Source organism: Pezoporus occidentalis, unplaced genomic scaffold (assembly GCF_034315485.1).
Source record: "Pezoporus occidentalis ecotype Australia unplaced genomic scaffold, CSIRO_AGI_Poc_V1 ctg82, whole genome shotgun sequence".
NCBI classification, from domain to species: domain Eukaryota; kingdom Metazoa; phylum Chordata; class Aves; order Psittaciformes; family Psittacidae; genus Pezoporus; species Pezoporus occidentalis.
In genome coordinates this window covers 532,341-560,315 of record NW_026916181.1, presented here as the reverse complement: position 1 = coordinate 560,315, position 27,975 = coordinate 532,341, and the positions used below count along the sequence as shown (strand labels likewise).

Genomic DNA, 27,975 nt, shown 5'->3' with positions numbered 1-27,975 from the left:
TGTCATTTTTAATTTTTATTTAATTTTTTTTTCCTTTTTTTTTTCCTTTTTTTTTTTACATAAAAAGTTTCGTAAAAATTGGATAAAGTAAAATGATTGAAGCAGTAAAATCAATCTTATCAACATAGCACGAGGCCTGCCGCAAACCCCGGGGCAGCCCCGCTCCGCACTATTTACAAGGAGAAGAGATTAAACCTCGCGGAACCAAAAGTAAAACCGAGGAACCAACCAAGAAATGAAATAAAAAGCCAAGAAGTAAGAAACCCCCAAACTATCCTTACAAAGTGTTCCCGTGGGATCGGCACATCTTGGGCTAGAAGCAGGGGGGGGGAAGGGAAAACAAAGGAAAAATTATCCATATATTCACATACAGGTTAAAATATAATACAGAGGTTGGTGGTGCGCCCGATGGCAGCGCCGGGGTGAGGGAGCCGGCTCGGACCCGGCAGCATGAACCACTCCCGCCGCAGGGAACCGAGTTTATTTCCTTTCTCTGATGAAAATCAAAGCGAAATCAAAGGAGGAAATGCACAGGTTGGTGTTTAATGGGGTGAATCCTGGCGGAGTTGGGGTATCCTGGGGCTCGGCGCGGCCGAGGCGGAGCTTACTCCAGGTCCGTGTCCTCTTTGGGTTTGTAGATGGCCCCGAACTTCTGCATGTATTTCTTGATGTACTCCTTCGTCTTGTGTTTCACGTTCTCGTTGCACTCCAGGTCCTCCGGGTTCTTGCAGTATTTCAGCTCCTTGTTCATGACTCCGTGAGTCAGCTGCAGGGGAGAGGAAGGCAGGGAATACTCACCATTATTCCCAATAATGCACGTCCTGGGGACTCCCTAAGCTATTCTGTTACCACCCCCTACATTCTGCTATTATTCCCCAACTATTCACCATTATTCCCTAATATTCGCTATTATTCCCTAAACATTTCCTATTATTGCCCAATATTCCCCACGTATTTCCTGATATTCCTCAAATATTGGCTATTAGTCCCCAGCTATTCCCCAAGTTATTTTGCTATTATTTCCCAACTATTTGCTACTTTCCCAAGTATTCCCCAATATTCCCCAAATATTTGCTATTATTGTAAGTATCTATTTCCCCCAAATATTCCCTAAATATTCCCCATTAGTCCCCATTTTTTTCCCCAAATATTCCCAATATTCCCCACATGTCCCCAATATCGCCTAAATATTTCCTACTGTTCCCCTAATATTTTTTCCCAAATATTCCCCCAATATTCCCTAAATATTATGCAAAGACCTGCTATTTTCACCAAATACTCCAATTCCTTAAGCATTTCCTATTAATCGCCAAATATCCCCCCCAATATTCCCTAAATATTGCCAAAATACTTGCTGTTTTCACTAAATACTCCAATATTCCCCAAGCATTTCCTATTATTCCCCAAATAGTCCCCTAATATTTCCTATTATTCCCAAATACTTGCTTATTTTCCCCACAAATATTCCCCAAATATTTCCTATTATTCCCAAAACTGTTTTGTTATAATTCCCCAAATGTTACCTACTTCCCCCTCCAATATTCCCTATTATTCCCCAAACATCAGCCGATTCCCCCAACACCACTATGTTCCTTCCCTTATCCTCCCAGACGCATGGCAGAAGGGGTGACACAGCCGCCCCAGGGATGAAGGGGCCATCCCCACGTGTCCCCACGTGTCCTCACCTTGCGCGCCAGATGTTTGAAGTCCTCGGTGGTGGTGATGCGCCCCACCTTGCAGTCGGGTTTGCGGTACGGGTTCAGGCACTGCACGATGAACTGCGACATCTGCACCAGAGGAGAACAGGATCTGGCCCTGCCCGCGCTCACCAGCCCCAGGGCAAAGTGGCCCTGAGGACCCAGTGACCCCCTGGATGGTGACAGACACCCCCCCCCCCCCAGCACTGGGGACACTCACTTCTTTCCTGAACACCTCCTTGCTCTTCTTGGCCAGCTCGCTTGATGTGTCCGCTTCCGCTGTCTTGGGCTTCTTGGAAGACTAGAATGGAGGGAAGGAAGAAGAGGATGTTCGATTCTGGCCGGAGTGAGCCGGGATCATCCATCCCTGTCCCCACCTTGAGCACAGTAATCCTCCTGCCCAACCCTGCCCCACAGCCAGGCAGGCAGCGCACACTTCCCTGCCTTGTCCCAGTGAACTTCCCGCCCAGTGCCAACACGCACCGGTCCTGGTCCTGGTCCTGGTAGACTTCCCAGCCCGGTCCCAGCATGCTATCCAGCAGCACTCTCTTTAGCCCAATCCAGGCACCCTTCCAAGCCTGGTCCCGGTGAGCTTCCCCTCCCACTGCCGGCATGCTTTCCACCCCAGTCAGTCCTAGCACACTTCCAAGTCCATTCCCAACAAAATTCCCAGCCCAGTCCCAGTGAGCTTCCCAGCCCAATGCTCACATGCTCTCCAGCCCAATCCAGGCACACTTCCCAACCTGCTCCTGGTAAGCTTCCCAGCCAAGTCCCAGTGTTCTTCCCTACCCAGTCCTGACACACTTCCCAACTCAGTGCCAGTGTACTTCCTGGCCGGATGCTGGCATGCTCCTTACCTCAATCCAGGCATGGTTCCCAGCCTGCTCCCCATGAGCTTCCCAGCCCAGTGCGGGTGTACTCCCCACCCTGATCCTGGCATGCTCCCTAGCCCAGTGCTCCAGCCCAGTACCAGCCCACTTCCCAGCCTGATCCTGGTACGCTCTCCTGCCCAGTGCCAGCACACCCAGAGTGCTCCCCAGCCCAGTCCCAGAGTGCTTCCCAGCGTGCTCCAGCCACACTGCTGGGCTGGGAGCACAACCCCCTGGGAGATGCAGGGCCCACTCCTCGCCCTTGTTTTCTTTGGGGAAAAAAAGCTTGAAAAAGGGTGTGAGCTGGTCCTGGGGAGCAGGGCTGTTCTGGAGGGGGTGGCGGGAGTGGCAGCCCTACTGTGGGGGGAATTATCTTTACCTGGAGATAAGGGGGAAGCATAGGCTGTCCCCTCCCCATTCATCTCCAAATTACCAGCACAACAATCATTTGCAGGGACGGATCCAGCCCAGCTGCACACCCAGGTGAGGGGAACACTGCCTTAACCCCCCTCTGTGGGCTGATGGAGCAACATGTATTCATTCTGTTAACCAAGGCCATGGCTCCAGCAGAACTGGAGCGGGCACGCAAGCACACCAGTGGAACCTCGTGCTGAAAGCACTGCAATGGCTGGGACTCTGCCAGCGAGGATTTACAGTGGATTTCAGAATCATGGAATGGTTTGTGTTGGAAGGGATGTTCAGAAGTCATCTAGTCCAACCCTCCTGCAGTGACAACTGGATCAGTAACCTAGAGCCACATCCAGTCTGGCTTTGAGCATCTCCAGGGATGGTGTATCTACCACCTCTCCTTAGCTACAGACGATCATGGAAGGATAAAGGTGAATTTTACAGGGATTTCTGACTGTTCCTCTAAGTACTAATCCCACAGAGCACAAACATGGCTGACTTAATTTGCTGCCTGTGTTAACGGAGTGGAAATTACAGCAGCTGCACCCCAGCGAGCATCCACTCATGCCAGCCCTGTGGGCTTTGTCTTCCAGCCCTGCGACCTTCTCAGCTTCTAAGAAACTGGAAAGCAGGATCTCTCCTCTGGCGCTGTTTTTCAGGAGAGGTTTGTGTATGGCAGGTTATCCTGACTTGGATTTTAAAGATGGAGACAGCAAACCAGCTTGTTAAAGGCTTGAAAAGCTGGGGGAGATTTGCTCTTTGGAGGTGGCTTTTAACTAAAAACCACCATTTTTTAAAAGTACTTAACACTGAAAAAAGCAGGATCCAGCCATCCCACCCCTTTCAAATCCCAAAGACGTGCCTGGCTGAGGCTGGAGGGCAGAGCTGCAGAATCCCGTGAGCAAACCACTGTGGGGTTTAAATCAACCCTTGACAGGGAGGTTTTACTGCCCAGGGCTGTCCTGAGCAAGCCATGGTGTGTCTCTGGGCTGGCTGCACATCAAAGCTCCTCACTCCCTGCCCCGGGCTCAGGCAGCAACATCAAAAGGCCAGTGATAGGGAGCAGATGGCTCCCTGCTGGCTCCCAGCATGGCACCGGCTCCGGTGCTAGCACAGTGGCGGCATCATCAAGCCCTGCCACCTTCCATCACCAAGACCTTCACCATCCCCGGGACCTTCTCCATCACCAGGCCCTTCTGCATCTCCCCAGCATCTCCAGCACACCTCAGTTTCTCTTAATTCCCCTAAGACAGCACAAAGGAGGAGTGATTTTCTATGCGGGGGTTAGTTTGGTAATAGTGAGACTGAGATTATCAAAGGACTTCAGCCTCTGTGGACATGACCACAGTGCTTCCCCTATAGCTCCTCCAAAGCATTCCCCTAATCCAGGGCCACGCTGCCCGCTAGGAAAACTGTAACACAGAGAAAGCCCCCAGAATTGTGGTATTCACATTGATCAGCCCTGCTCGGGATTAAAAGCTGGGGATGGAGAAGTCAGCAAAAATGTAAGGGAAAAACCAGCCTGAAAAAACAGCATTGGTGGGAGAAAACCTGGGAAAAAACAGCCATGGTGGGAGAAGAGCAAGAAACAAATAAGGAGACACTAACACATTCATGCAATAAATCTGGGCTTTTTCCATCTTTTTTTTTTCCAGCCCTGTGTTAGTGTCAGCCTCCCTGAGTGCTCCTCGGGCCCCCTCTCATGAAACCCCTTTTCCAAGGGAGAAAACAGGGAAATAATGAGCGTGGCTTCACGCACCTCTTGTGCCTTTCCATCAAAATCCTTGTATCAGCGTGTGAGCACCAGGCAAGCTCACCCACCACTGACACCAGGCGTGGCGATGCTGGGGCTTGGAGGGTATCAAGAAGGGAGCAGATGATGCTCGGAAGAGGGCTCTGGAGGAAATAAAATACCCCAGGCACCGCCACTGCAAGGATTTTGCCGGTGCCACGCAGCCGGGGGACACCAGGAATAGCAGCAGCAGCTGTCAGATGGTCGGAGCCACAATGCCGGTGGGTTTAATCCCTCATGGAAAAGGTGCGGGGTGAGGAGGAGGCGTGTAAAAAAATCCTGGGAATGTGGCTGTGATTTCAGGGTGGAAGCATCGTTACGGAGGCGGCAGTGAGCGAGCTAAGACCACAGGGGAATTCAATGTTATTTCCATGAGTGGGAAAAACCCAACCTTCAGGCCATCCTGGCTGAGAAGAAACAAGATTTAAAGCTCTACACTGAGTAAGAACCACATCACCGTAAGGTCAGCCAACGCTGTGCGGTCCATCTTAATCTAGGAATGAGATATTGATGGCTTCAGAGAAGTTTTTCACCGGAAAACAGGGATTTGGTGTTTTGAGTGAGCAGCAAAAGACTCCTGGGAGATGCAGCCAGCTCATGTTTGCCCTAAGGTGAAGCCCTTCAAGCACTGCTCCACTCCTCAGCACTCTTTTTTACCCTTAAAGTTTTGAATCTGGCACATAAACACTTGCCTGCACTTACAGAAGCATCTTTCCTTGCTCCCTCTGCAGCTACAGGCACTGCTGAGATCCTCTACAGTCCATAGTAAAAAGACTCCCAAGCTGCAAAGCTGCAGCACAACTCTCTTTTCTCACTCAGAAGAGCCCAACCTTCTTCTCAGCATCCCAAGGAAGTTTCCCAGTATCTCCAGGCTGGTCCATACCACTACGTTTTAGCTTGTACAGCTAGAGCAGCACATCCTTACATGGGGATGCAATTTATAGCTATTAAGAAAACCTCGCCTTAAAGCCTAAAATGAAGGTCTCTGATTAACAGGATCTCATGTGCTCCTTTGCATGCTGATATCCTTCAACAGCAATCTGTAACCCAAACCCAGAAGCAACAAGTGCAAATAAACCACGATCAACTCAAGGCGAACGCAGGGTAAACCCTTCCCACAGAAGCAAAACGTGCTGCAGAAAACAGGCTAATGAAGAATATTTGTTGTTCTTTCAGCTTGAGTCATCTGGGGCGCTCATGAAGCTGCACAAGGGCAGGTTTTAATGCTCTTCCTGAGCACAATGAAAGGAGGCATTAGCCAGAGCAGCGCAGCACAGCGTTGTTGCACACTACTAAGCCCGAAGCTTGCCAAAGGGATCTATGAACCCGCAGCACCCCCAGGACACTCGCATTTTTATGGATCCTCGAGGTGCTGCGACTATTGGCTCCTTTTCCTGCTGGGCAGCGAATGCTGGTGGGGTACATGTAATGCTGACCCAACCTCAGCAACAGCCCTGGCATTTGCTGCTCCTGCTCCACAGCACAGGATTGTCCCCATGGTCTGTTTCTCCTTCCTGACCCTGCACTTACCTTCATGGGGTTTTCATCATAAGTTGGGGTCCCAAGGTCCATTTCAGCTTCATGTTCAAGGCTGGCATCATCACCTGGGCTGTCCCAGGTAGGAGGATCCCACTGGGTTTGCCTGGAGGAAGACAGACAGACAGACAGACCACTGTCACCCTCTTTAAAGTAACTGGTACCTGCTTATTAATTGTCCCATCAACTGGGACATCTGATCTCCATCAGTCATCAAAACTCTTCTACATGGGTGTAACACATGGCCCCATTTTGCTATTAATGATAAGCTGAGTAGGCTTCTGAGTTGGAGAAGGCTAAAGCCAAGCAAGAACTTCAAAAGGGAATTTGCACTATTTTTCTATTACTGGTGACAATGTGGAATCAAGGAAAGCTCATCACGGGCAGGAAATAAAGAAGGTTGGCAATTCTAGCATGAAAGATGGGAGACATCACAGCAGAGACCCTGGGAAATGTTTTCTTGCAGAGCAAGGGTCAGCCCTCGGCACCTGAAGCCAAATGTACAGCCACAGGTATTTCACTGTGGAACGAACACACACCAAAGATCAAGAGAAAGGCCACAGGAATGAGCAGGAGTTTGAAAGGATGGATGAGTGGATGCCAGGAAGCTCAGGCATACAATAGAAGAGGCTAAACATACAAGAGCTCTTTGGCTCCCTGTGCGCATGAAGCACCATTTCTGCAGAAATATCTCAAACTCTAGCCCTGAAGCCATCATCACACTCACCTTGTTATTATGCTCACCTCATTACCATGCTTACCTCGTTACCACATGGTAGTAGTAGATCTTCCCCTCGGGATCTCGGGCTGTTTTCCAGTTGGGTGGGAGGACGATTGTTTTGGGTTTTGGAGGGGACGGTGGAGGCAAGTCCAGGAGGTTATTGGTCACCACTAGCTCTGGCTAAGAACAGCACAAAAGGGACAAAGAATAAAACATGTCAGAACAGCCCTGACAGCTCATTCCAACACAACAAAGACTCTATTGAAGGTAAGCCTTAAGAACAACACTAGTGTTTGCCCAAGAAGCAGCAAGGACATTATCTCCCCCTAGTTCTTCATCAAATACCACAATTATCCACTTGACCACATCCTGAGCTTGTAATAACAGCCACTTTGCTACCTGTGCTTTTAAATTCTCTGTGGTGGATGCCAAAACCACCAGTTCTGATGGAAGTGTTTCAGCACCAAAAGCAGGTCATGGAACTTCCACATGGCCACCCATACACAGCCTTCTCCTGATGCGCTGAAAGAAAGCCTGAACACAAGAAGATCTGGGCTCAAAGCACCCAATAATGTGTCTGATGCCAACATTCAGCCTGGAGGACAGCATCCCAAAGAGTACCAGCATGCTGCCATATGGGAAACTCCTCTGGCTAGTACCACTACCTTAACAGCATCCAGAAGCTACGGGGAATCATAGCTCTACATGACTCCCAAAGCCAGACCAAAGCAGATGTAGAGGAACATTCCCCATCCCTTTTGACCCTCCAAGCCCTACCTGCTGGATGGGCTGAGGCTGCCCAGCTGCGACAATGGTTGTTACTGCTGTTGGTGGCTGCACTATGACTCCCTGTGGATGAGCTGTGTAAATCTGTTGGCCTTGAATGTACTGGAGACCTGGCTGGGCGTAACTCTGAAAAGGAGCATGAGGAATCATCAATCAGGTTGCTTTACCAAACAAAACCCCTTTTTAGAGGACACAGTACAGCTTCCCTTGCTGGAAATCAGATAGTGAAAGCAAGAAGAGGGTAACAGTACTCGAGGACTACTGGAAGATAATATCCAAGCCAAATCAAGTATCCCAGAGTCGTACAATTGCCTACATCTTGATTTCAGGAAGGATTAGGCATTGGCAAGACACTTGTTAGCAAAGAAAAAGCAGAAGGATAAAGCACTTTAGCGTGGCCATTTGGAGCTCCAGGCTGAGCCTGATGGAAGAGGACATGTAATTCAGAGAAAACAGATAAAGAAGGTTGATCTGTTGGGTATTTTGCTTGGTTTAAGTCATACAAGAGCTGGCAGCTCCAGACCCCACTTCCAAAAGCCAACAGAAGGCGAGCTCACACCTCCATGTTCTACTGCTTACTTGGTCAGTGACAGTGGAAGCTCTTACCCAGAAATATCCATTCACCAGAATCAACAATCAAAAAGAAACAAACTTTTATAAACAGATTAAAAAAAATCTCAACAAGACATAAACTCCTGCTTGAACCTAACAACTATATATTATATAAAATATATATTATACATATATCCAATATAGATATAATGGATGCCCCATCCCTCGAATTGTTCAAGGCCAGACTGGACAGGGCTTTGAGCAAATGGGTCTAGTGGAAGGTGTCCCTGCCCATGGCAGGGGGTTGGAACTGGATGAGCTTTAACATCCCTTCCAACCCAAACCATTCTGGGATCCTATGTTTTTATGAATCTATAGTGTTTGTACACAAAAAATACCTAAATGTGCTTTTCTCATATTCTGAGATGGGAAGTTATGCGAGAAGTGCTACTGCAGCTTAGTATCAGCACAAAGTAGGGTGCTCTAATATTAAGAGCACTAGCAAAGAGTGAGAAAACAGTGTTTTTCCTGGCTGCAGGATGGTACCCTTTGTTTTGCAGGCCTTGCCTGAAATGGAAATTACCTGCACAATAGGTGGGGTCGTCTGCGAGTAGGGGGATGTCACACCATAAACTGTCTGACAAGTCTGCCCTTGGTAATATATGGCTGGTTGGGACTGGGCTGGTGAGTACTGCTGTTGGACAGCTACAGTCTGCTGGCTGGAATCCCAGACCCCATAGCTCTGGCTCTGAACTGGTCCTGACGTGGCCACAGGCAGGACGGCCACATTGGGTTCTTGATGGACCACGGTATCGCTTTGTGCTACATACTGCGGAGTTGTAACCTCCATCGTTGTTGCTACATGTTGGACTACTGGTACCGGCTGAGAAGTTGTGAGGGCTGGTTCCACCGTGTGCCCAACCAAAGTCTGCGGGTGCTCATACGCCGCTGGCGAGCACATGGAATCCATGGTGGGTGTGGGCAGCAGCACCTTGCCAGCATTGGGGTTGCTGGGATCTACATAGGCTTGCATGGGGTAGCCAGGTGGGTAGCCAATAAAGCTGTGGTGGGGCGTGCTGTAGCCCATGGAGTCGTAGGGCAGGGGTGATGTCATTCCCAGGTTTTGCAGTTGCTGTTGCTGTTTCTGGGCTTCCCGCTGGGCAACCTCCTGCTCGAACAGTTTCCTGCGCTCCTCCGTGGACAGCTTGTTGCGATCCTTAAGCCGGACTTTCTTCTTCGAAGATGCTGGCGTGTCATACCTGGGAGGGACAGAAAAGGTTTTGTGAGACCCCAGAAAACTGCAGGCCCAGGGCTCCAGCAGCAAAAAGGCCACCACTGACAGTGGTAGACCTGGGGGAGACCAAATGCCCAAGAGAAACATCAATTGCTAAAAACATTCATTTGTTTTCAGCTGCTTGACCAACCATACATAGCAACTCCTCAAGCAAGGAGCCAGGGCAGAAGATGAGCTAGGTAGCACTGGATTTATCAACTTAGGTTGGTGCTGAAGCTAACAGAGACGCAAAAATGCAGCAGAAGTTGTCTGAGGGACTGGCTAGGCAGCACTGAGATACCCAGAGAGGGGAGGTAACATCTCCAGGGCCAAGAGGGAACCTGAGGAGAGGGTAGAATAAGCAGGATGTCTCCCAAAAGGGCTGAGTGTCTGTGACCCTCTGCCACAGTTTTCCAAGGCAGGACCAACACAGAAGGTTTTGGAAGAGGCTCTCCGAACAGAAGGTACAGATTACACCACAGCACCTGCACCTCCCAGACTAGGGCAGCACCCCACCTTTCTTGTTTAAGGACCACACTGGAGCTGCAGACACAGGCATGTTTCTGAAGAACAAATAGCACATTTCTGTTTAGAGTATGCTATTTACTAGACCGCAGATCCAGCTTAAAAAATAATGAAAGTGTGGATGGGTTTTTTTAAATTCTTTTTTTACAAATAAGGATTTTCATCCCAAGACGCAGAGCAGCTGGAGGGATTTTTCCAAGGAGTTAAAGAAAAAAAGCCTAAGGACTTTGATCAGACCTCAACCAAGGAAAATTTCAGATCAAAGGTGGGTATTTTGAGAAGTTATGAGTGTGGTAAAACAGGGATTATGACCAAAAATGCTTTGCAGCCCTAATATAATGGATTCTACAAAGCATCCAGCATATTGTCTATACAGTCTCTCAACGTTCATGCGTTCCATTTACATATCAAAAGCACACTGCTACCAACACATACATTTAAGATGTATCCTGGCGTTCCCAGAGTAGCTGCAAGGATCCGTTAATGTGAACCTTATTGACGTGAAGGGTTCAATTTCAATAATTAAAGCATTTCCTGGCACTGCCTGGAGAGTTTACACGAGAAGCAGCCAGCATGAAGGGATGGACAGAAGAAAACTGAGGGCTTAGAATTGTAGAACGGTTTGGGCTGGTTTAGTGTCGAGCATGCCAGCGATACTTGGGTATTTATTCCTCTCTTCACCTATTATTTTGTCTTATTAAACCCTTCATGGAACAAATACAAAGGGGACAGTCGAGTAAAGAGAAGGATGCCAGCACCTCGGTCCTTCCGCCTGTGGGCACCACTCACCGACAAGGACATGGCCACAGGAGGGAAGAGCCAGAGTGGGCAACTCCTTGCCCACCAAATAGGTTGCTCTGTTTAAAGTAACACAAAAAAATACACTATTTATTACATTCTTCTTCATATCTCTCAACACACCGCTGCTACTCAGCTCCATGTCCATCCCCAGACCTCAGTGGTGTTTCCATCCTCCAAATGGCTAATTACAGTAGTATAGATTTACATCCAATTTTTTTTTAACCCAGATGTTTTAAACTTTCCCAGCACAGCTCAGTAAGAGGACAGAAGTTTCCTCGCCTGGCTGACTCACCACCAATTGTTCCCTAATTAGTAAGTGGCTTTAGATCCTATTTAAGAGGGACAGCAGAAAACTGACTTCTTTAAAGGAAATTCCTTGGTATTCTTACTGCCTTTAACATGATTTGAGGTCTCCCTGTAATGCAAGACATGAAATGCTTTCCTTCTCTTAAGAAGCAACTTTTGAGGGAGGAAAATGGGTATCTGCTAACAAGCAGCTGCTAATTCATGCATTGCCTTGGGCCAGCCCTGCCACAACTGCCACCTCTATCATTCCTCTGGCCTCAGGAGGGTTTGGCTCTGCCCAGCCAAATGCTCCTAGGGCCCTAGGGAATAACCCTGGGAGCCAGCACAGGCTCAGGCACTCTAAAAGCAATGGTCTGAACCTACAGGAAAAGGAGCTTTGGGTGGCTGCCAGGGTCACTGAACCGATCTGATTCTCACTTCAGATATGGGAGAACAGCTAATAGCTAAAAATATTTTCTCTTATTGCTTGCTCCTTGAACTGGCCAACTCACTAAGACAAAAGGTGTCTGTATTTCAGTTATCTAGCCCTTGCTTTTCTAAACACGCATCCCACCAGACCTGGTTAGCAGAAGTATTTAACGTAGAAGGGCACAACTCATGCTAACACAACACAAAATGGTTACTTTTATTTTCTACTTTATATTCAGCATCTGTGCGCACTGCAACCTGAAATATTTTACACCTTCACTGGAGCTTACAGACTCTGTGCCTGCCTTCCCCAGACAACCCGTGTTTAAAAAGCCTTTTTGTAATAAGATGTAAGCAAATTTGAAGTCCCCACGTTCCCTTGTATCCATCACTTGCAGGGTAGGTGGGAATCCATGGGGCAACAGAGCACCCACAAAAAAGAAACACAAAGTAAAAATCACAGAATCCTCGAATGGTTTGGGTCTGAAGGGAACCAATATTCAGTTTCAACCCCCTGCCAAGGGCAGGGACACCTTCCACCAGACCAGGTTGCTCCAAGCCCTGTCCAAGCTGGCCTTGGACACTGCCAGGGATGGGGCAGCCACAGCTTCTCTGGGCAACCTGTGCCAGGGCCTCACCACCCTCACAGGGAAGAACTTCTTCCTCACATTTCATCTCAGTCTCCCCTCTGTCAGTTTAAAGCCATTCCCCCTTGTCCTGTCCCCACCTGCCCTTGTCAAAGGCCCCTCTCCAGCTTTCTTGTCAGCCCCTTTAGGCACTGGAAGCTCCTGTAAGGTGTCCCCAGAGCCTTCCCTTGCACTCACTGATTTTGGGGGATCTTAATTTGGTCAAGGAAGTTGTTTTGGTTTAGAAATCCTGTTTGACTTATGCACTGATAGCTTTTCTATATGCTTAGGCTTCTTCTAAGTTCAAGTCCAGAATAATCCCCAAACATACTCAGGAGAGGGGATGTAGAAGGGAATAGATTTTGATGGATTCAGAAGACCTCTTTGCATTAGGAGGTCCCTTGTTCCTGTGTGAGAGCTGGATATAATTCCTGTCAACATCCATTTAATTCCCAGAACATGACTGAAGACAATGATTATCCAAGAGGAAAGGCCACCTAACAGCAAGAGGCCAGGGAATGCATCTCACCATGCAAACAGGATTCTTCGAGGTAAAAAATTCCCTTACCCATCCTGGGTGTTTCCAGAGATCACCAGGACCATTTTTCCCAGTGTTCTGACCCAGGACTATCACAGATTCAACACTCCCAGTCTGGCAGTCAGCGCTGCCACCACTGCTGCCAGACAACTTGCCTGTCCTCCGGCCTCTTTGTTCCTCGCTCATACGCTGAGGACGGAGGGGACATCGAGTCCCTCCGTCTCTTCTTCTCTTTACTTTGGCTCTGCCTCTCAGGATCGCGCTCTCTGCTCAGGATGGGGTTCTTCGGAGCAGGAGTCTGGTCCTTGGGGCCGGCTGTCTCTCTCCCACGGTCAGCTGCTGAGGAGCATGGATAAAAGGGAGAGAACTGCTGTAATGCAGAGTATTTCTAGCTCCTTCTTCCTGCAGTTTCAGTGGCTTCTGTTAGTCATAGAATCACAGGATCCTAGAATCTGAGGATGGAAGGGACCTCAAGGGATCACCTGGTCCAACCTTTTTAGGCAAAGCATAACTCAGACTAGATGGCCCAGCAGCATGTACAGCCCAGTCTTAACAGAGTCCAATGCTGAGGAGTCACCACTTCCCTGGGGAGGTTATTCCAATGGCTGATTGCTCTCATAGTGAAAATTTTTCTTCTTGTGTCCAGCAGGAATTCCCCCAACAACACAGCAGTAGTCAACAGAGTCTCCATTCAAACAAGTTACAGACCGCCCCATATCAGCCTCAGGGCTACATTTCCCAACACCCACTGCTAAGATTATCTTTCCTATTTAAAGGAACTGTTTTCAAGGAGTAGGAACACACAGGCAGAACATCTCTTGACATCCCAGACTGGGAAAATTAAGTAGTTTCATAGGAGCAGAACAATACACAGCAAAATGTGAATACATACCACTGCTCTCCTTTTCTGCTTGACTCTTCTTCGGGATCCGGTACACTTCCTGCAAAGCAAACAAGCAGGGTCAGCATTACACCTACCCACAAGAACAATCCCAATATCTACAGGGCTGCAAGAATTGTAACACAGCACTAATAATTTAATAATTCAATTATAATTTTAAACAGTAAAATCATGTTTCTGGACACAAAGTTCTGGTTTTAGGTAAATCATTACAGTGCTTTCTATATATTGCCTCTGATCAGCATTTTGTGTTTGATAAATCATAGAATCATAGAATGGAATGGTTTCAGCTGGACTGGAAGCTGTGGCTGCCCCATCCCTGGCAGTGTTCAAGGCCAGGTTGGATGCAGCTTTTGAGCAACCTGGTCTAGTGGAATGTGTCCCTGCCCATGGCAGGGAGTGGGAACTGATGAGCTTTAAGGTCCCTTCCAACCCAAAAAATTCGTGATTTTATGGTTCTTTTTTCTATCCAGGAAAAGCAGCATTTTTCTACGCAGGAAAATCATGCCTGAGCATCAGGCATGGGGACAACACATGGAAGAAACGTGTCCCAGATAACCTACCAAAGAAACTCACTTTTCCCATCCTTTAAGCAGCCCCCAGGTGCCTGGATGCTTTTTATACCACCTTTTAGCTAAGAAAAATACACATATATATATATACATCTAAGAAAAAGATATCAAGCCCCATGTTTTGGCCTAAGAAAATACATTTTCCTTTGGTGAAAAAATGGAAGTACAATAAATCCCACTGTGGTCTGTTCACAAGACAAAACCACTTCAAAAGTGCTGCTGAAAGTTAAAAATAATTTCGGCCAAGATTCTAATTTTAAAAAAATACTTATTCCATGGAGCCTGAACACAACACCGTGAACACTTGCAATTTGAAGCATCTACAAATATGCTACCGTATGTACTGTGGGCTATTCCAGTACCAAGAGGCACTAGGAGCCCATAAATAGGCCCTTTTTTAATTGTTCTTATTTATTTACATGTTTGACATAGATCAAAAGAGGCAGAAGTAAGAAAATGGGATAAGGAGAGCCCGGAGCAGAGGTGCGGGACGCAGAGGCGTTGCTAGTGCTCTCTTTTCCCTGGAAATCCTCTCCTTTCTGCACCACCAGCGTGCTGCCATGCCCACCTAGCTCAATCCAAGCCACGACCCCTTCAGCTACAGGGCAGCAGATCCACAGAGACAGGGGAAGGAATGGGGAGCTGTTGAGACCACCTGCATGCTCATGAGCACTGAGGGCCTGAAGCAACACAGTGGAAGTTTGTCGATGACACCAAGCTGTGTGGTTTGGTTGATACCCTGGAGGGAAGGAATGCCATCTAGAGGGACCTTGACACGCTTGTGAGGTGGGCTGATGCCAACCTCATGAAGTTTAACCATGACAAGTGCAAGGTCCTGCACCTGGGTTGGAGCAATCCCAGGCACAGCTACAGGTTGGGCAGAGAAGAGATTCAGAGCAGCCCTGCAGAGAAGGACTTGAGGGTGTTGCTTGATGAGAAAACGAACATGAGCCGGCTTCAGTGTGCGCTCATAGCCCAGAAAGCCAACCGTATCTTGGGCTGCATCAAAAGCAGCGTGACCAGCAGGTCGAAGGAGGTGATCCTCTCCCTCTACTCTGCTCTTGTGAGACCTCACCTGGAGTATTGTGTGCAGTTCTGGTGTCCTCAACATAAAAAGGACATGGAACTGTTGGAACAAGTCCAGAGGAAGGCTATGAGGATGATCAGGGGGCTGAAGCACCTCCCACATGAAGACAGGCTGAGAAAGTTGGGGCTGTTCAGCCTGGAGAAGAGAAGGCTGCATGGAGACCTCATAGCAGCCTTCCAGTATCTGAAGGGGGGCTATAAGGGTGCTGGGGATGGACTCTTCATTAGGGACTGTAGTGATAGGAGAAGGGGTAATGGGTTAAAACTTAAACAGAGGAAGTATAGATTGGATATAAGGAGGAAGTTCTTTACTGTGAGGGTGGTGAGGCACTGGAACAGGCTGCCCAAAGAAGTTGTGAATGCTCCATCCCCGGCAGTGCTCAAGGCCAGGCTGGACAGAGTCTTGGGTGACAAGGTTTAGTGTGACCCTGGCCCTGGCAGGGGGGTTGGAACTGGATGATCCTACGGTCCTTTCCAACCCTAACTGTTCTAAGATTCTGTGATGCACACCCAACGCACCTCTGCACCTTCAAGAGCCCCAAACCCAGCTTTTGCTGGGCCACCAAGCCCCTGCCTACTTTTGATCCCCATTTGCACTATATCCTACCCCCAGCACTGTTAAAACACACTCAGGCTAATACTCATGACTTGTAGCATTTGTGATCTTCTAGCATCTAAATTAACTGACTCTCCCAAAGCCAAAACCTCAGCAATGCTACCTCCCCAAGTCCATGACCATCAGACCCTCTGAACAGCGTTAATTCTTCATACTCCATGTGATGCCACATTTACCGACTGCACCTCACGGGAAAAACACTGAGGACCTTCCCTAAGGCACTAAAATACCCTTTAATTTGGGTCATGGATAAGGCAGAGAGGAGAAAAAGATGTACTGAAATGTTAGTGGAGGAGTGAATAAAGGCTGCTTCTAGCTGCATATTTAAAGCTTCCCTACAGTCAGACATACAAAGCTCTACCTCGACTTGACTCTCAACCTTATATATTGCTTATCTTCTACACAAAATCCCCTTTGATTTTTTACAGCTAAATGGAAATTAAATGATTTATTAAATTAATTGATTGGTGTCTCTGGTGGGCTGCCCAGCTGCGCCCGACTGCATCCCTCACTAGCTACATATCCACCTCCACCACAAGATTTAACAAGAGATCCCAGGTTTGACAATGGCCCTCTTAATGTGTTAGGAAAAAATGCACCCTGTGGGCTAAGAAACTATGCTTTCCTTTGGTGAAATAAATGAAAGTATAAGATACCCCACTGTGGTCTTTGCTCACAAGACAAAACCACTTCAAAAGTGCTGACGATGGTTATAGAAAAGAAGTTAGTTTAGCCAAGATTTTTAGTTTTTTAAATACTCATTTTACTTTTTCATGGCATATGAACACAACACAGCAAACACGTGCAGTCTGAAGCAGCTGCAGATACATACGCTGTGATGAGAGCCTGTAAACACGCCCTTTTTAAATTGTTACTTATTTATTTACATGTTTGCTATGGATCAAAAGACCCCAAATCTAGTGTGTTTTTTAACTAGATGCAAAGAAGGCAGCAGTTCACTGTTTGAGGTGGGGAGGGATGCACAAAGACCCAGTTGGGATAATAAAGCCAATATAATGCTATTTACTCGCTGTCCGGTGGCAGGGATAGTTTTGCCTCTTACTGGCTTGTGTGGGAAGGAGCGGACCACGAGGGCAGCTTCTGCAGACCCAAATCACCCACGAACAACAGGTTTTCTGACACACCACAAAGCAGCATGCTCAAAAAAACACCCCATATCTGGCCCAAGGGCTGGTCCCATCAGCAGGGAAGATGGTGTGAGGAGGAGCGGGACAAGTGGGTGCATGGACAGCGGGATCAAGTGCACCCTCAGCAAGTTTGCAGACAACACTGAGCTGTGTGGTGCAGATGACATGCTGGAAGGAAGGGATGTCATCCAGAGGGGCCCAGAAAGGCTGGAGAGGTGGGACAGTGCAAACTGGAAGCTGTCCCTGCCCTTGGCAGGGGGGTGGAACTGGATGAACTTTTAAGGTCCTTTCCAACCCAAACTATTCTATGATTCTGAGATTCTACGATGGATGAACCAGCCAGGACAGCTAAAGGACAAGGCAGCAGGCAACTGTAAGGAAGAGCTAAGCTGGAGTACGTTTCTCAGCTCCTAAGAGATTTGTCCCATTAAACAAGAGGATGTGCAATGGAAAAATAGTGAAAAAAAGGGTCAGTGGGAATAGAACAAGGACAGGAGCCATTCTGCGGTAAGTGGATTTGATAAACACAGCACTGCTCACTCCAGCCATGCATTGCTTCAGCTGCAGCAGAAGATTCAAAGTGCAACTAAGAAATACAGCAATTTCAGCTCAACAGAGATAATTAAGTCTAATCTTCGAGGTCAATGATGGTTGAATGTGCAAGGAGAAAGAAAGCATCTGTCCTCCTTAGGTAGGAGAATGCATCTTCCTCTGAAAGATGCAGCTGCGCCAACAGCAACAGGAGGCACTGAGGGAGAAAATGGCAGGATCCACCCCATCAAACTGTACTGCCCTAACAAGGGTCCAAGGGGCTCAAAATGTAAGACAATTATGAAGCAGAGAGAAAGCAACGTCTTGCTGGAGTGCAGCTACAGACCTACTCAAGGGGCTGCAGAGCCTCTAGCATCAGTCTGGTGAAGATGGGAGGCAGCAGAGCCTTTGAAGCAGGAACAAAAGGAGGAGTATGTCAAAATCGCTCCATGAAAACCAGATGGTGGTCAAACCAGACGCAAGCCAGGGGGAACTCCGAAGAAAAGCCTATTTTATTTTTGGAAACGGAAGCTGCTGGCTTTGAGCGTGCATAACTGCTAAATCAATGCAACCGCCGCTAACAGAGTCCAAATGGCTCTCTACCTTCCAGAACAGTTTTTAATGAGTTGCACAAAAAATTAAATACAGAAAGAAAAGCAGTGTAAGTCTGTTACGAACAAAAAGAGAAGAACTAAAAACTAAAAATCCCCCAGGATTTAGGCTGTCCAGCTGCAGACACAAAACCATCCATGGCTTGGGAGAAGCAAAAGAGCTGCAGAACAGTCTCAAGACTCAAAGCAGTAGGAACGGAAGACTGTGCCTAAGAAAATGCTCTCCAGATGTCTGCCCCTTAGCTGCTTATTATTTTAGATTTAATGGGACTAAAACTGGAGAAGACCAATGGACACCAACAATGGGCACAGGGAAACAATGATGCAACTGGATGGAGGCTGTGTTTGTGCCAACAGATGCACAGCTGGCAAAGGGGTGATCGCTCTTCTACAGCAATCCAGCCACACACCTGTGCTTCAAAACCTCTGTCACCCAAACAGGGAGCAGGCATGCTTCTTCTAAGGCCAAGGGGATTACTCTGGAAAGCCGCCTGTAGCTCACCAAAGCTTGCCACATTTGGCAGGGCTTAAATGCTCTAAGCCAAGACAGCCTGCAGACCATGTTGTCTCACCTAACTCTGCTCTGTAGTTTTCTCAACTTACGTCATTGATTTGCTGAAGAAATGCCATGCAACCGAATCTGTCCTCTACCAGGCTGGATACCCAATGCTCCACCAGCCAGAGCTGGATCTCCTCTTCCTTGCTTCCCTCCCTCCTTCCCTCTGCAGCTCCCCACACCTTCTGCATGAGCACAAAGCTCCAGCATGATGCCAAGGGAAGGAAGAGAGCAAAAGAAAGGACTAATGCCATGACATCCCTGCTTGAAGGCCAAAAAAACCCACCACAAACAACAGCCTGGCTGCTCACCAGTGCCTATTGTTTTTGCAAACTATTTCTTGCTGTAAGTTATAACAAACTATAAGCCTCCTAATTAGAGCACATGATGTACATGGGCCAGCAGCGTGCGCCTGCAGCCCAGAAAGCCAACCATATCCTGGGCTGCATCAAAAGCAGCGTGATCAGCAGGTCGAAGGAGGGGATCCTGCCCCTCTACTCTGCTCTTGTGAGACCTCACTTGGAGTATTGTGTGCAGTTCTGGTGTCCTCAACATAAAAAGGACATGGAACTGCTGGAACAAGTCCAGAGAAGGGCCACGAGGATGATCAGGGGACTGGAGCACCTCCCGTATGAAGACAGGCTGAGAAAGTTGGGGCTGTTCAGCCTGGAGAAGAGAAGGCTGTGTGGAGACCTCATAGCAGCCTTCCAGTATCTGAAGGGGAGCTATAGGGATGCAGGGGAGGGACTCTTTATTAGAGACTGTAGTGATAGGACAAGGGGTAATGGGTTAAAACTTAAACAGGGGAAGTTTAGGTTGGATATAAGAAGAAAATTATTTCCTGTTAGGGTGGTGAGGCACTGGAATAGGTTGCCCAGGGAGGCTGTGAATGCTTCATCCCTAGCAGTGTTCAAGACCAGGTTGGACGAGGCCTTGGGTGATATGATTTAGTGTAAGGTGTCCCTGCCCATGGCAGGGGGGTTGGAACTAGATGATCTTAAGGTCCTTTCCAACCCTAACTATTCTATGATTCTATGTGTGTGCTGGAGCAGGAGCCAGTCACTCCAGGATGGCTTGTCTAGGAAAAGGGACGGGCAAGAGCAGCTTCACAGGGCTATCCTATCAAGATGTATCAGACGTGATTTGTAAAGACTATCTCAGAGGAAGACAAAGGCTCAGTTTGCCTGGGTCACCCAAGCTCTGGTATCTCTATCTCTGTTCAAGTTGATGATTAAGTTCACAGAATGGGAGTTTTCACTGCAAAAAAAGAAGGTCCACCTTGGCCAAAGTTGAGGTAACACTTCAGGCTTGAACTCCCAAGTCACTGCTAAATACCTGTGAGGCTACAACTGTCCAACCAAAACCTTTTAAACCCAAAATACTTGGCTCTTTCAAAAAGTTTTTCTGAAATTAAAAAGCTCTCCTCCAACTCACAAGGGCAAGGACTGGGGATCCCCACAACTACACAACTATAACTCCTGCCTGCTGCCTCACCACAAGATGAGGGCATTGTCTGCCCATCCTCTGCCCTCAAGGAGTGGAGGAAGATGCCAAAAACTCAGTTCTATCTGCAGCAGAGCAGTGCCCAAACTACACTAGCACAGTGCAACATTCTGCAGCAGCCAGCACTGCCATGCTGGTTGTGTTCACACAGCATTAGTCAGTTGGCAGAGCACGCAGGTTCTCTATGGGACATATTTCAGATGTGCAATGGGTCATCACAGGAAGCCTACAACTTGGGTAACAGAGCTGCAGGACCCCAAGGCCCTGCTTCAACACAAATGGTGAGGAAACCCCAACAGCCAGACAACCCTGAAACACCAATGCTATTAAAGCACATGCTACACTTGAAGCCAAACTTACTCTCTTGTCCATCAGCCTTAGCTACTGAAATGTCAGACATCAAAAGGATGTTGAGAAAAGTTTACTACGCATTGTAAGCTGACCTTAAAACTTGTTCCTGTGATGCCAGGAGGGTAGAGCACCAGGTCTGTTTGCCATAGTACCATGTGTTGCCTCCATCATGGGTCTGGCTGTACAGATCAGCCCACGGAGCCTTACCTGAGCGCAATCCTCTGGCTGGAGTGAGCTAAGGTGCCTGGAAGAATCACATTGAACCACCACCTGTGTACACCAACCAGCCCTTGCCACTCAGAGTGAGTTTTCAGCATGGGAGAAGATATGCACTGCTTCCTCGGAGGGCAGGAACGGCATGCACAAGCCCAGGCTGAAAACTTACCCCACTGGGGAGTGTGAGTGTGTGCTGTGATGGGTATGTAGCAGTGGCCAACACTCCTCATGGGTAAGGAGTCAGAGTGTATGAGCCCTGTAAGCTGAGGACTTAAAAGTCCTGTGTATAGAGGTATAGAAAAAGATAGCTCACTTAATCCTTTCATGCCAGGAGTTGGGATTTTCCCGGAGCGACGTCCATTGCCGGCAATGGACACACCAAAATAACGTCGGCATCAATGAGTTAACCACCTCTGTCCTCTTTTCACCTATTATATTGCTCATGCATCATCCAGCTTCCCAACCATCTTCCCGTTTCTTCACCGTATGCACGCTATGTCCTCTCCCTTCTTCAGCACGGAGTTGAAAATGGAGTTGAGAAAAGGAGACACATGGTCAGCTCCTTGCTGCCCTGAGAAGCTAGATGGAAATGGTTGAAATTACAAGGGGGTCATCAGCAGGACTGGAGAGGACATAGCTTAAGTTATGAGTTTTCAGACCCTCCCACCCCTCCCATCCAATGCCAGTTATTGCAGATGTTCCACCACTCAAAACAAAGACAGCTTTTAAAAAGCTTGGAAGTGCTGGAAAAGGCCCCTGGCTTTTACGCCGCTGGGGTGACTGGGTTCTAAAGCATTCCATCTAAAGCAATGCTCTGCCAGCTTAGTCTTTTCTTTTAGACATCAGCCACCTCTAGGCTGGGCTATGGTGGCACCTGGCATCTTAACAGGTGAGAATCGGACAGAAGCAGTTAACTCTTAGTGCCATGACAACGTCTAGGACAGAATGAAGCCCCAGGTCACAGTTTCCCCAAAAATGCTTTGTGTGAGAAAAATGAGTTTTCACAGACCCATGGCATGATTCTGCTTTTTGGGGTTGGATTTGCTGGGATTACTACAAAGCTAAAGCTTGTGAGATACAACCCCACCCCCACAACCAGATATGCGTGCTGCATCAGGTTATTAGCATCCTTTATAAAGACCTGAAGTTAATTAGCAAGTACACAGAGATGTGAATCCACACCTTAAATAGCAACACTGACGAGTTGTGACTCCACAGCTCGACCAAACTGTAGATAGCCAAGGCTGAGCTCCTCCAAGCTCAAAAGAAAACACAAGCCTGGTGATAAAATGACACCCTAAGATCAAGTTTGGTCTCAGACCACCATTTCAGAGGAGTCACTCATTTGGTGAAGCTTTACACTGGTTTCCAACACATTTTCTGTGCTGTTTCAAGTCTAGCCACCACAGCACATCATCCTGGAAGTGAACCAACATAAAACTGAGGCTGGGTAGTCCAGAGCAAAACTATCTGCAAAGCAGTGTAGACTTGACTTAGCTTTCAGTTTACACAATCCCAGGTACTAGCAACTGATGAAAAGGATGCTGTTTCAATTTAACCATAAATTCAATCTGACAGTGTCACTTCAGTAAAGAAAACCATGAGGCCCGCACAAATTTTAAGAGTCTACAAATTGAAATCTAGCCAACAATCAGCAAATATCTGATTTTTCTGAAAAATTCAGAGATGAAGGTAAGGTTTCTTTTAAGCCTTACGTAACTCTCTAGATATGTTTTTATAAATGCTGATGTTTGTAGCTATGGCTGCTGAACAGTACAAAGCTTGCGGTCTCCATCTGCGTATGACGTCGTAGTATGCATAACACCCACCATTTTTATTAGCCTCCTCTAAATAATTACTTATTATCAAATTTGATGGATAAATCAACTCTTTAGCTACATGCTGCATCATGAAAAGTAAATTTGCTTAAAAACCACTTCCAGTGATTAAAATTGGACAGACACTTGATTAAGAAAAGGGCAAAAGATCCTCCATGACCTTTTTCATCAAACCCACACCATGCCAGAAGCACAGCAATGTCTTTGATTCCTTTGCTGGATCCTCAGCAAAAGAGGATTACAAATAAGTGTAAGTTTTTACACTTATTAAAGTGTAAAAGCAACTTCAAGGTTCCCACCCTTGCTGCTCTCAAATATAAGGAATATAATCCTACAAAAGCAGCAGATGGGCAAGGGGTTTCCAAAGACATAAAGACACCCCAGGAAATGCCTGAACTGTTGAGTGTTGAGCTACTGGAACATCATCCTATGGCCCATCAAAAGAGCTGCCAGCTGAAGACTGAGCGGCCAAGTTGGCCACCTATGCTGCACAGGGCCACACACCTGATTCTGGAGGAGAGATGGTGGATGGCAGCCACCGAGCTCTTCTCTTAAAGAGGATATGTGCTTGAGGAAGACCTTGATGGGATCGAAACCATAAGTATCTGCATACTCTAGCAGTCTTTAAAGGCCCAAATAACACCCACAAATCTGAGTATTTACCTGGTCTAAAGACCAACCACAAACAACATGAGGTTAACCCATACAACTACTACTGAGAGAACATGATATGGCCAGCAGACCAGGATCTGGAGGCTCTATACACTGCAGATGAACAGCAGATGTTAACAGGGTAGGAAATGCTGATGATGTTGTGGTAACTGAAGTAAGGAGTAGATAGGCCATCAATTTGTTTCAACATTGACAGATACTGGGCCACTTCAACCAAAAATGCTTGTGGCATTTCACAGAATGGTTTGGGTTGGAAGAGAATCTCAATTCCTCAGAGCTGCCCTCCCCCTGAACAGCCTAAAAAATAACTTCATGACTAAGGTGTCTTTGTGGCATGCCTAAACTGAATTATCTGCTGTTTTCAGCTTGCAATACACTGATGCCTGGAAATCTACCCAAAGTCATGTACGGGGCAGTTTGCAACAAAAGGAGATATACAGAAAGCACTCAGAGAAGCCCTTCTGTGTAGGAAAGGCAATCTGAGTTATCAACCATTTACCAACAGGACAACTCAATCCCGTTTTTACTGAACTGCAAACAGCTCTGCATTTTCCTTAGCAAGAGCGGAGGTGGTGTAGCTGCAGATAGGTGCCTCTTACCTTGAGCTCCTTCCAGCTGTCAAGCAGCCTGGTAGCCAAATCGCTCACATCCACAATTTTGTCAGTCTGTTCTTGGCTCCTCTCACTCTCAACGTCAGATACGCCTTCCTCTTCGTCTTGAGACGGCGTTTCCATCGTGATGGGCTCTTCCAGCTTTGCACCATTGCTCTCTTTGATCTCTGCTTCAGGCTCAATCTCCAGCTCTGCAGCTTGGGGTTTGCTGCTCTCCACTGGCACATCAATGACAGCTTTGATGTCCTGCTGCTGATGCTCCTCTGACACCTCCATCGGGGCACTCTCCAGCTGGTCCAGGTCCTCTTTGCCCTCCTTCCCTTCCAGCTCACTGGTTGTATCTGAGATGGCACTGTCCATGCTGTTTTCACTTATAATTTTCAGCCTCCGAAATACCAGCTTCTTGGGGGTGTCCGTGTCACCTTCCCCACTCTGCTTGGTGGAAAGATCTGGCGTGTTGAGCGGTGTGTGAGCCCGTGAAGTGTTCTCACTTGAGTAGCCATCCCCTTCGCTGAGCTGTGGGACAGCAGTCTTGGTCTGAGCCCAGCGCTGAATAATGGGAAGCACTTTGCTCTCCTCCAGCATGTTCTTGGTAGGTATAGGCAGGAGCTCTAGTGTCTTCATAATCTAATTGCAAAGAAAAAAATCACATTGTTAGAGCCACCAGAATTTAAAGCCATCTCCAAATTGGAATGATTTGTTTTTCTTAACAAAAAGGTAACTGAAATATCAAAATGATGGCGACAAGTCATGGGTAAGAAATAACGATGCCCCTCCTCAAGGCTAAACTACAGCAGTGAACTGCTGCTGAGAGCAAATAAACCATAAGCATGTGGAAAAGAGTGAGCATTTAGCAATTAAACTAATTTAGCAATCAGTTGCAATTAAACCTATTTCAAAGAGCTCAAGCACTTACCAGTGGCCATACACATTCCTAGGACAATCAATACAACAATGCAGCATTTAGATGTGCTATATGGAACAAAACCTGATCAGAAATGTCAGGATAGATCAGCACTCAAAACAGAACAGCTTGACCAAAAAAAAGCCTGCAAACTGGTTGCAAACAAGTGAGAAAAGCTTTTTCTTCACTTGACAGTGGCGCCATGTACAGCAGAAGAAGCTGGAGTGTTACCGGTGTTAGTGGAAAGGAGACAGTCTGCTGCTCATGGAGCTAAACCTTAAGCACAAAGAGATATGAACAACTGGGGACCTCCAAACCACAAGACAAGACGAGCATCTCCGATATTGATGGCACTTCTAGATTATTAAACTGCGCCAAAATATAAGGCTGCCACTAGCAGCCTTAACAATGAAGTTAAAGTGCTTGAATCTATTCCAGGGGAAAACAGAGTCTAACCTTAACCTGACCATGGACTTCTCCAAAGCCAGAAGTCAAAGATGAGTTGGAGATGAGCTACCTTGCAGCTCTGCAATGCCATGGCACCTGTATGTCAGGGAGCAAGGAGGATAGGCACTGTATGTACAAAAATCCAGACTTGAGACTCCCTCAGAGCAACAGTTCCAACATGTATGAAGTAGGATGGATCCTATCTACCCCAAAGAAGAAAATACTGCAGTCCCACAGGGGAACAGCTCCCTTCTAAAAGCAGTTACTGCAACAGATTAAGTCAGCCCCTGTAGACTTGGTCTCAAAATATCTTTCTGCAGACTCAGGAGCAGTGCCTCTCCATACAGCAAGATGGAAGTGATGCACTGCGGCAAGAGGGACGTTCACTCAGTGGCTGTCAAGCACTTCTGCTTTGGCTAGAAGTACTGAAAAGCCACATCGCATGAGCGGGAGAGAAAACTGGAGGCACCTGCCAAATCCACACCTTGCACACAACATGCATGGACCATCGACAACAACATGCTCTTCACAGCACAATGGAGATGAAGTAAGGGTAGGTCTACTCAAACTCTGTAAGTCAACAAGCTCTAACTTACTGTCAGAGATCCCAAGCCCCACGCACTGAAGTTTTCCAGGTATTAACAGTCAAAACTTTGTCTTAGTAAGGACAGATAAAGACTAGGAGGTGGAACTGGTGGCATTCCACTAGGACATACTGCAGAGCAAACAGATCTGCTGTCCTTCTAACCATCAGCAGCACAGAGAGAAGTACAGAAGCCATCTTACTAGGTCTGATAGTGATCTGGGCTCCAAGAATCTTCAGGTATCCTCATCCCATTCAAAGAGCTGAAGGCTCAGAAAAGCACACATAGGAAACTCTCCATCTTGTGACACCAACAGTGCCCATTTTACTAAGGGATCACCTGAACCGAAGTGGCTCCGAGGACTGAAGCACCTCTGCTATGGAGGCAGGCTGAAGAGAGCTGGGCTTGTTCAGCCTGGAGAAGAGAAAGCTCTGGGGACACCTTACAGGAGCTTCCAGTGCCTAAAGGGGCTGACAAGAAAGCTGGAGAGGGGCTTTTGACAAGGGCAGGTAGGGACAGGACAAGGGGGAATGGCTTTAAACTGACAGAGGGGAGATTGAGACGAGATCTGAGGAAGAAGTTCTTCCCTGTGAGGGTGGTGAGGCCCTGGCACAGGTTGCCCAGAGAAGCTGTGGCTGCCCCATCCCTGGCAGTGTCCAAGGCCAGCTTGGACAGGGCTTGGAGCAACCTGGTCTAGTGGAAGGTGTCCCTGCCCATGTCAAGGCATCGGAAATGGGTGATCTTTTAAGTCCATTCCAACCCAAACCACTCTAGGATCATTCAAGGATTAAGCCACAGTGTTAAAGAGGAGAAAGGCATGAGTAGGAGACAACTCATTCAGAAATGCAAAGTACCAGCTTAGAGAAAAATCATGCTGGCCTAAGGAAGCTGGGTTGGGAAGGACTGCTTCTGAAAACCAAAGAAGGCAGCAGGAGAAGAGGTACCCTGAGCTCTACAGCTCACACAGCTTCTGCTGCCTTGCTCGTGATGTGTGTCTGTGTGTGCCTCTCCAAACTGCATAGCAACCTTCTTGCAGAAGTGTCTTTATTAAGGGAACTTCCAGATGTATTTTTGCATGCAACAGCGAAGCGTGTATAGAAAACAGAAATACACAAGCTCCACTTCAGACTGTCAATACCTCAAATTCCCTGTGTGGTTCAGTACAGAATTAAACAGTAATGGCAATGATCTTTATTTAAGTTTGTCTCATGTTGCTAACTCAGAACTGTAAGAAAAACCACAGGAGCAAATTATTTCCATATATGTCAAGGATCTCCCTTAAAGCACAAGTTTTAAGGCTGTAGTTCTGAGGATACCAAAGTTGGTTTTCATGAACACCTGGCATATAATACATACATTTTAAAAAAATAATAAAATCACCATGCTTCTGAGTAATTATTAAAGCTGTGAGGGAAAGCTTCAAACCCAAGGGAACTACTGACCTCCAGCTGCAACTTCAGGTTGTTAGCACTGCTTCCTCTTCCATCGCCCAGCTCCGTCATCCAAATCCAGAGGAGAGATAAGCCATGACACTCCAGGAAGGACTTCAGGCAGGACTGCGAGTGCGTATTCTGGATGAGCCACAGTAAGAGAGTCCATGGGAATGGCCAGAGACTTACAGGCAAAACCCGCTTTGATTTCCCCAGACTAACATGGCTAACTGCTCAACTGGGCTTATGTTACCTGTCAAACTCATCACAGAAGCCAGAACTACACACCAGCCAAGACCAGCGCACATCTAACATCATTTAAGTGGCCATAACTACTGGGTTAGGAGCAGTAACGCAGACAGCAGAACTGTTACAACAATTACCTAATGGACAGCTCAGACTGGGGAGTAAAACTTAATGATAAGGGATGGCACAGAAACCCAGCTGCAGCTCATCTGCGGTCAGATAGAGGTTAAAACGCAGGGTGATCTTGGAGAGGAGACAACTACGATTTTAAGCTGACAAACTATTCATTTACTCTCTAAGCCCTTACATACAAA

The 27,975-nt window shown here is 47.4% G+C and overlaps 1 protein-coding gene across 2 annotated transcripts in view; it reads right to left on the bottom strand.

Moving 5' to 3' along the window:
- Positions 1-345: 345 nt before the first annotated feature.
- The window catches only part of SETD2 (SET domain containing 2, histone lysine methyltransferase), a 64,952-nt gene continuing 37,322 nt past the window's right edge, over positions 346-27,975 (bottom strand). Inside the window, exons 11-21 of one of the 2 annotated variants that reach the window (XM_062603893.1) lie at positions 27,428-27,556; positions 24,039-24,677; positions 13,731-13,779; positions 12,994-13,177; positions 8,945-9,620; positions 7,801-7,935; positions 7,064-7,203; positions 6,297-6,408; positions 1,918-1,998; positions 1,686-1,787; positions 346-766 (exon numbers count right to left, since the gene is read on the bottom strand). In XM_062603893.1, the coding sequence (XP_062459877.1) occupies positions 605-766; positions 1,686-1,787; positions 1,918-1,998; positions 6,297-6,408; positions 7,064-7,203; positions 7,801-7,935; positions 8,945-9,620; positions 12,994-13,177; positions 13,731-13,779; positions 24,039-24,677; positions 27,428-27,556 (2,409 nt within the window). In that variant the 3' untranslated portion in view covers positions 346-604. The remainder of the gene's footprint in view (positions 767-1,685; positions 1,788-1,917; positions 1,999-6,296; positions 6,409-7,063; positions 7,204-7,800; positions 7,936-8,944; positions 9,621-12,993; positions 13,178-13,730; positions 13,780-24,038; positions 24,678-27,427; positions 27,557-27,975) is intronic. The other variant, XM_062603894.1, reaches the window with a different exon arrangement.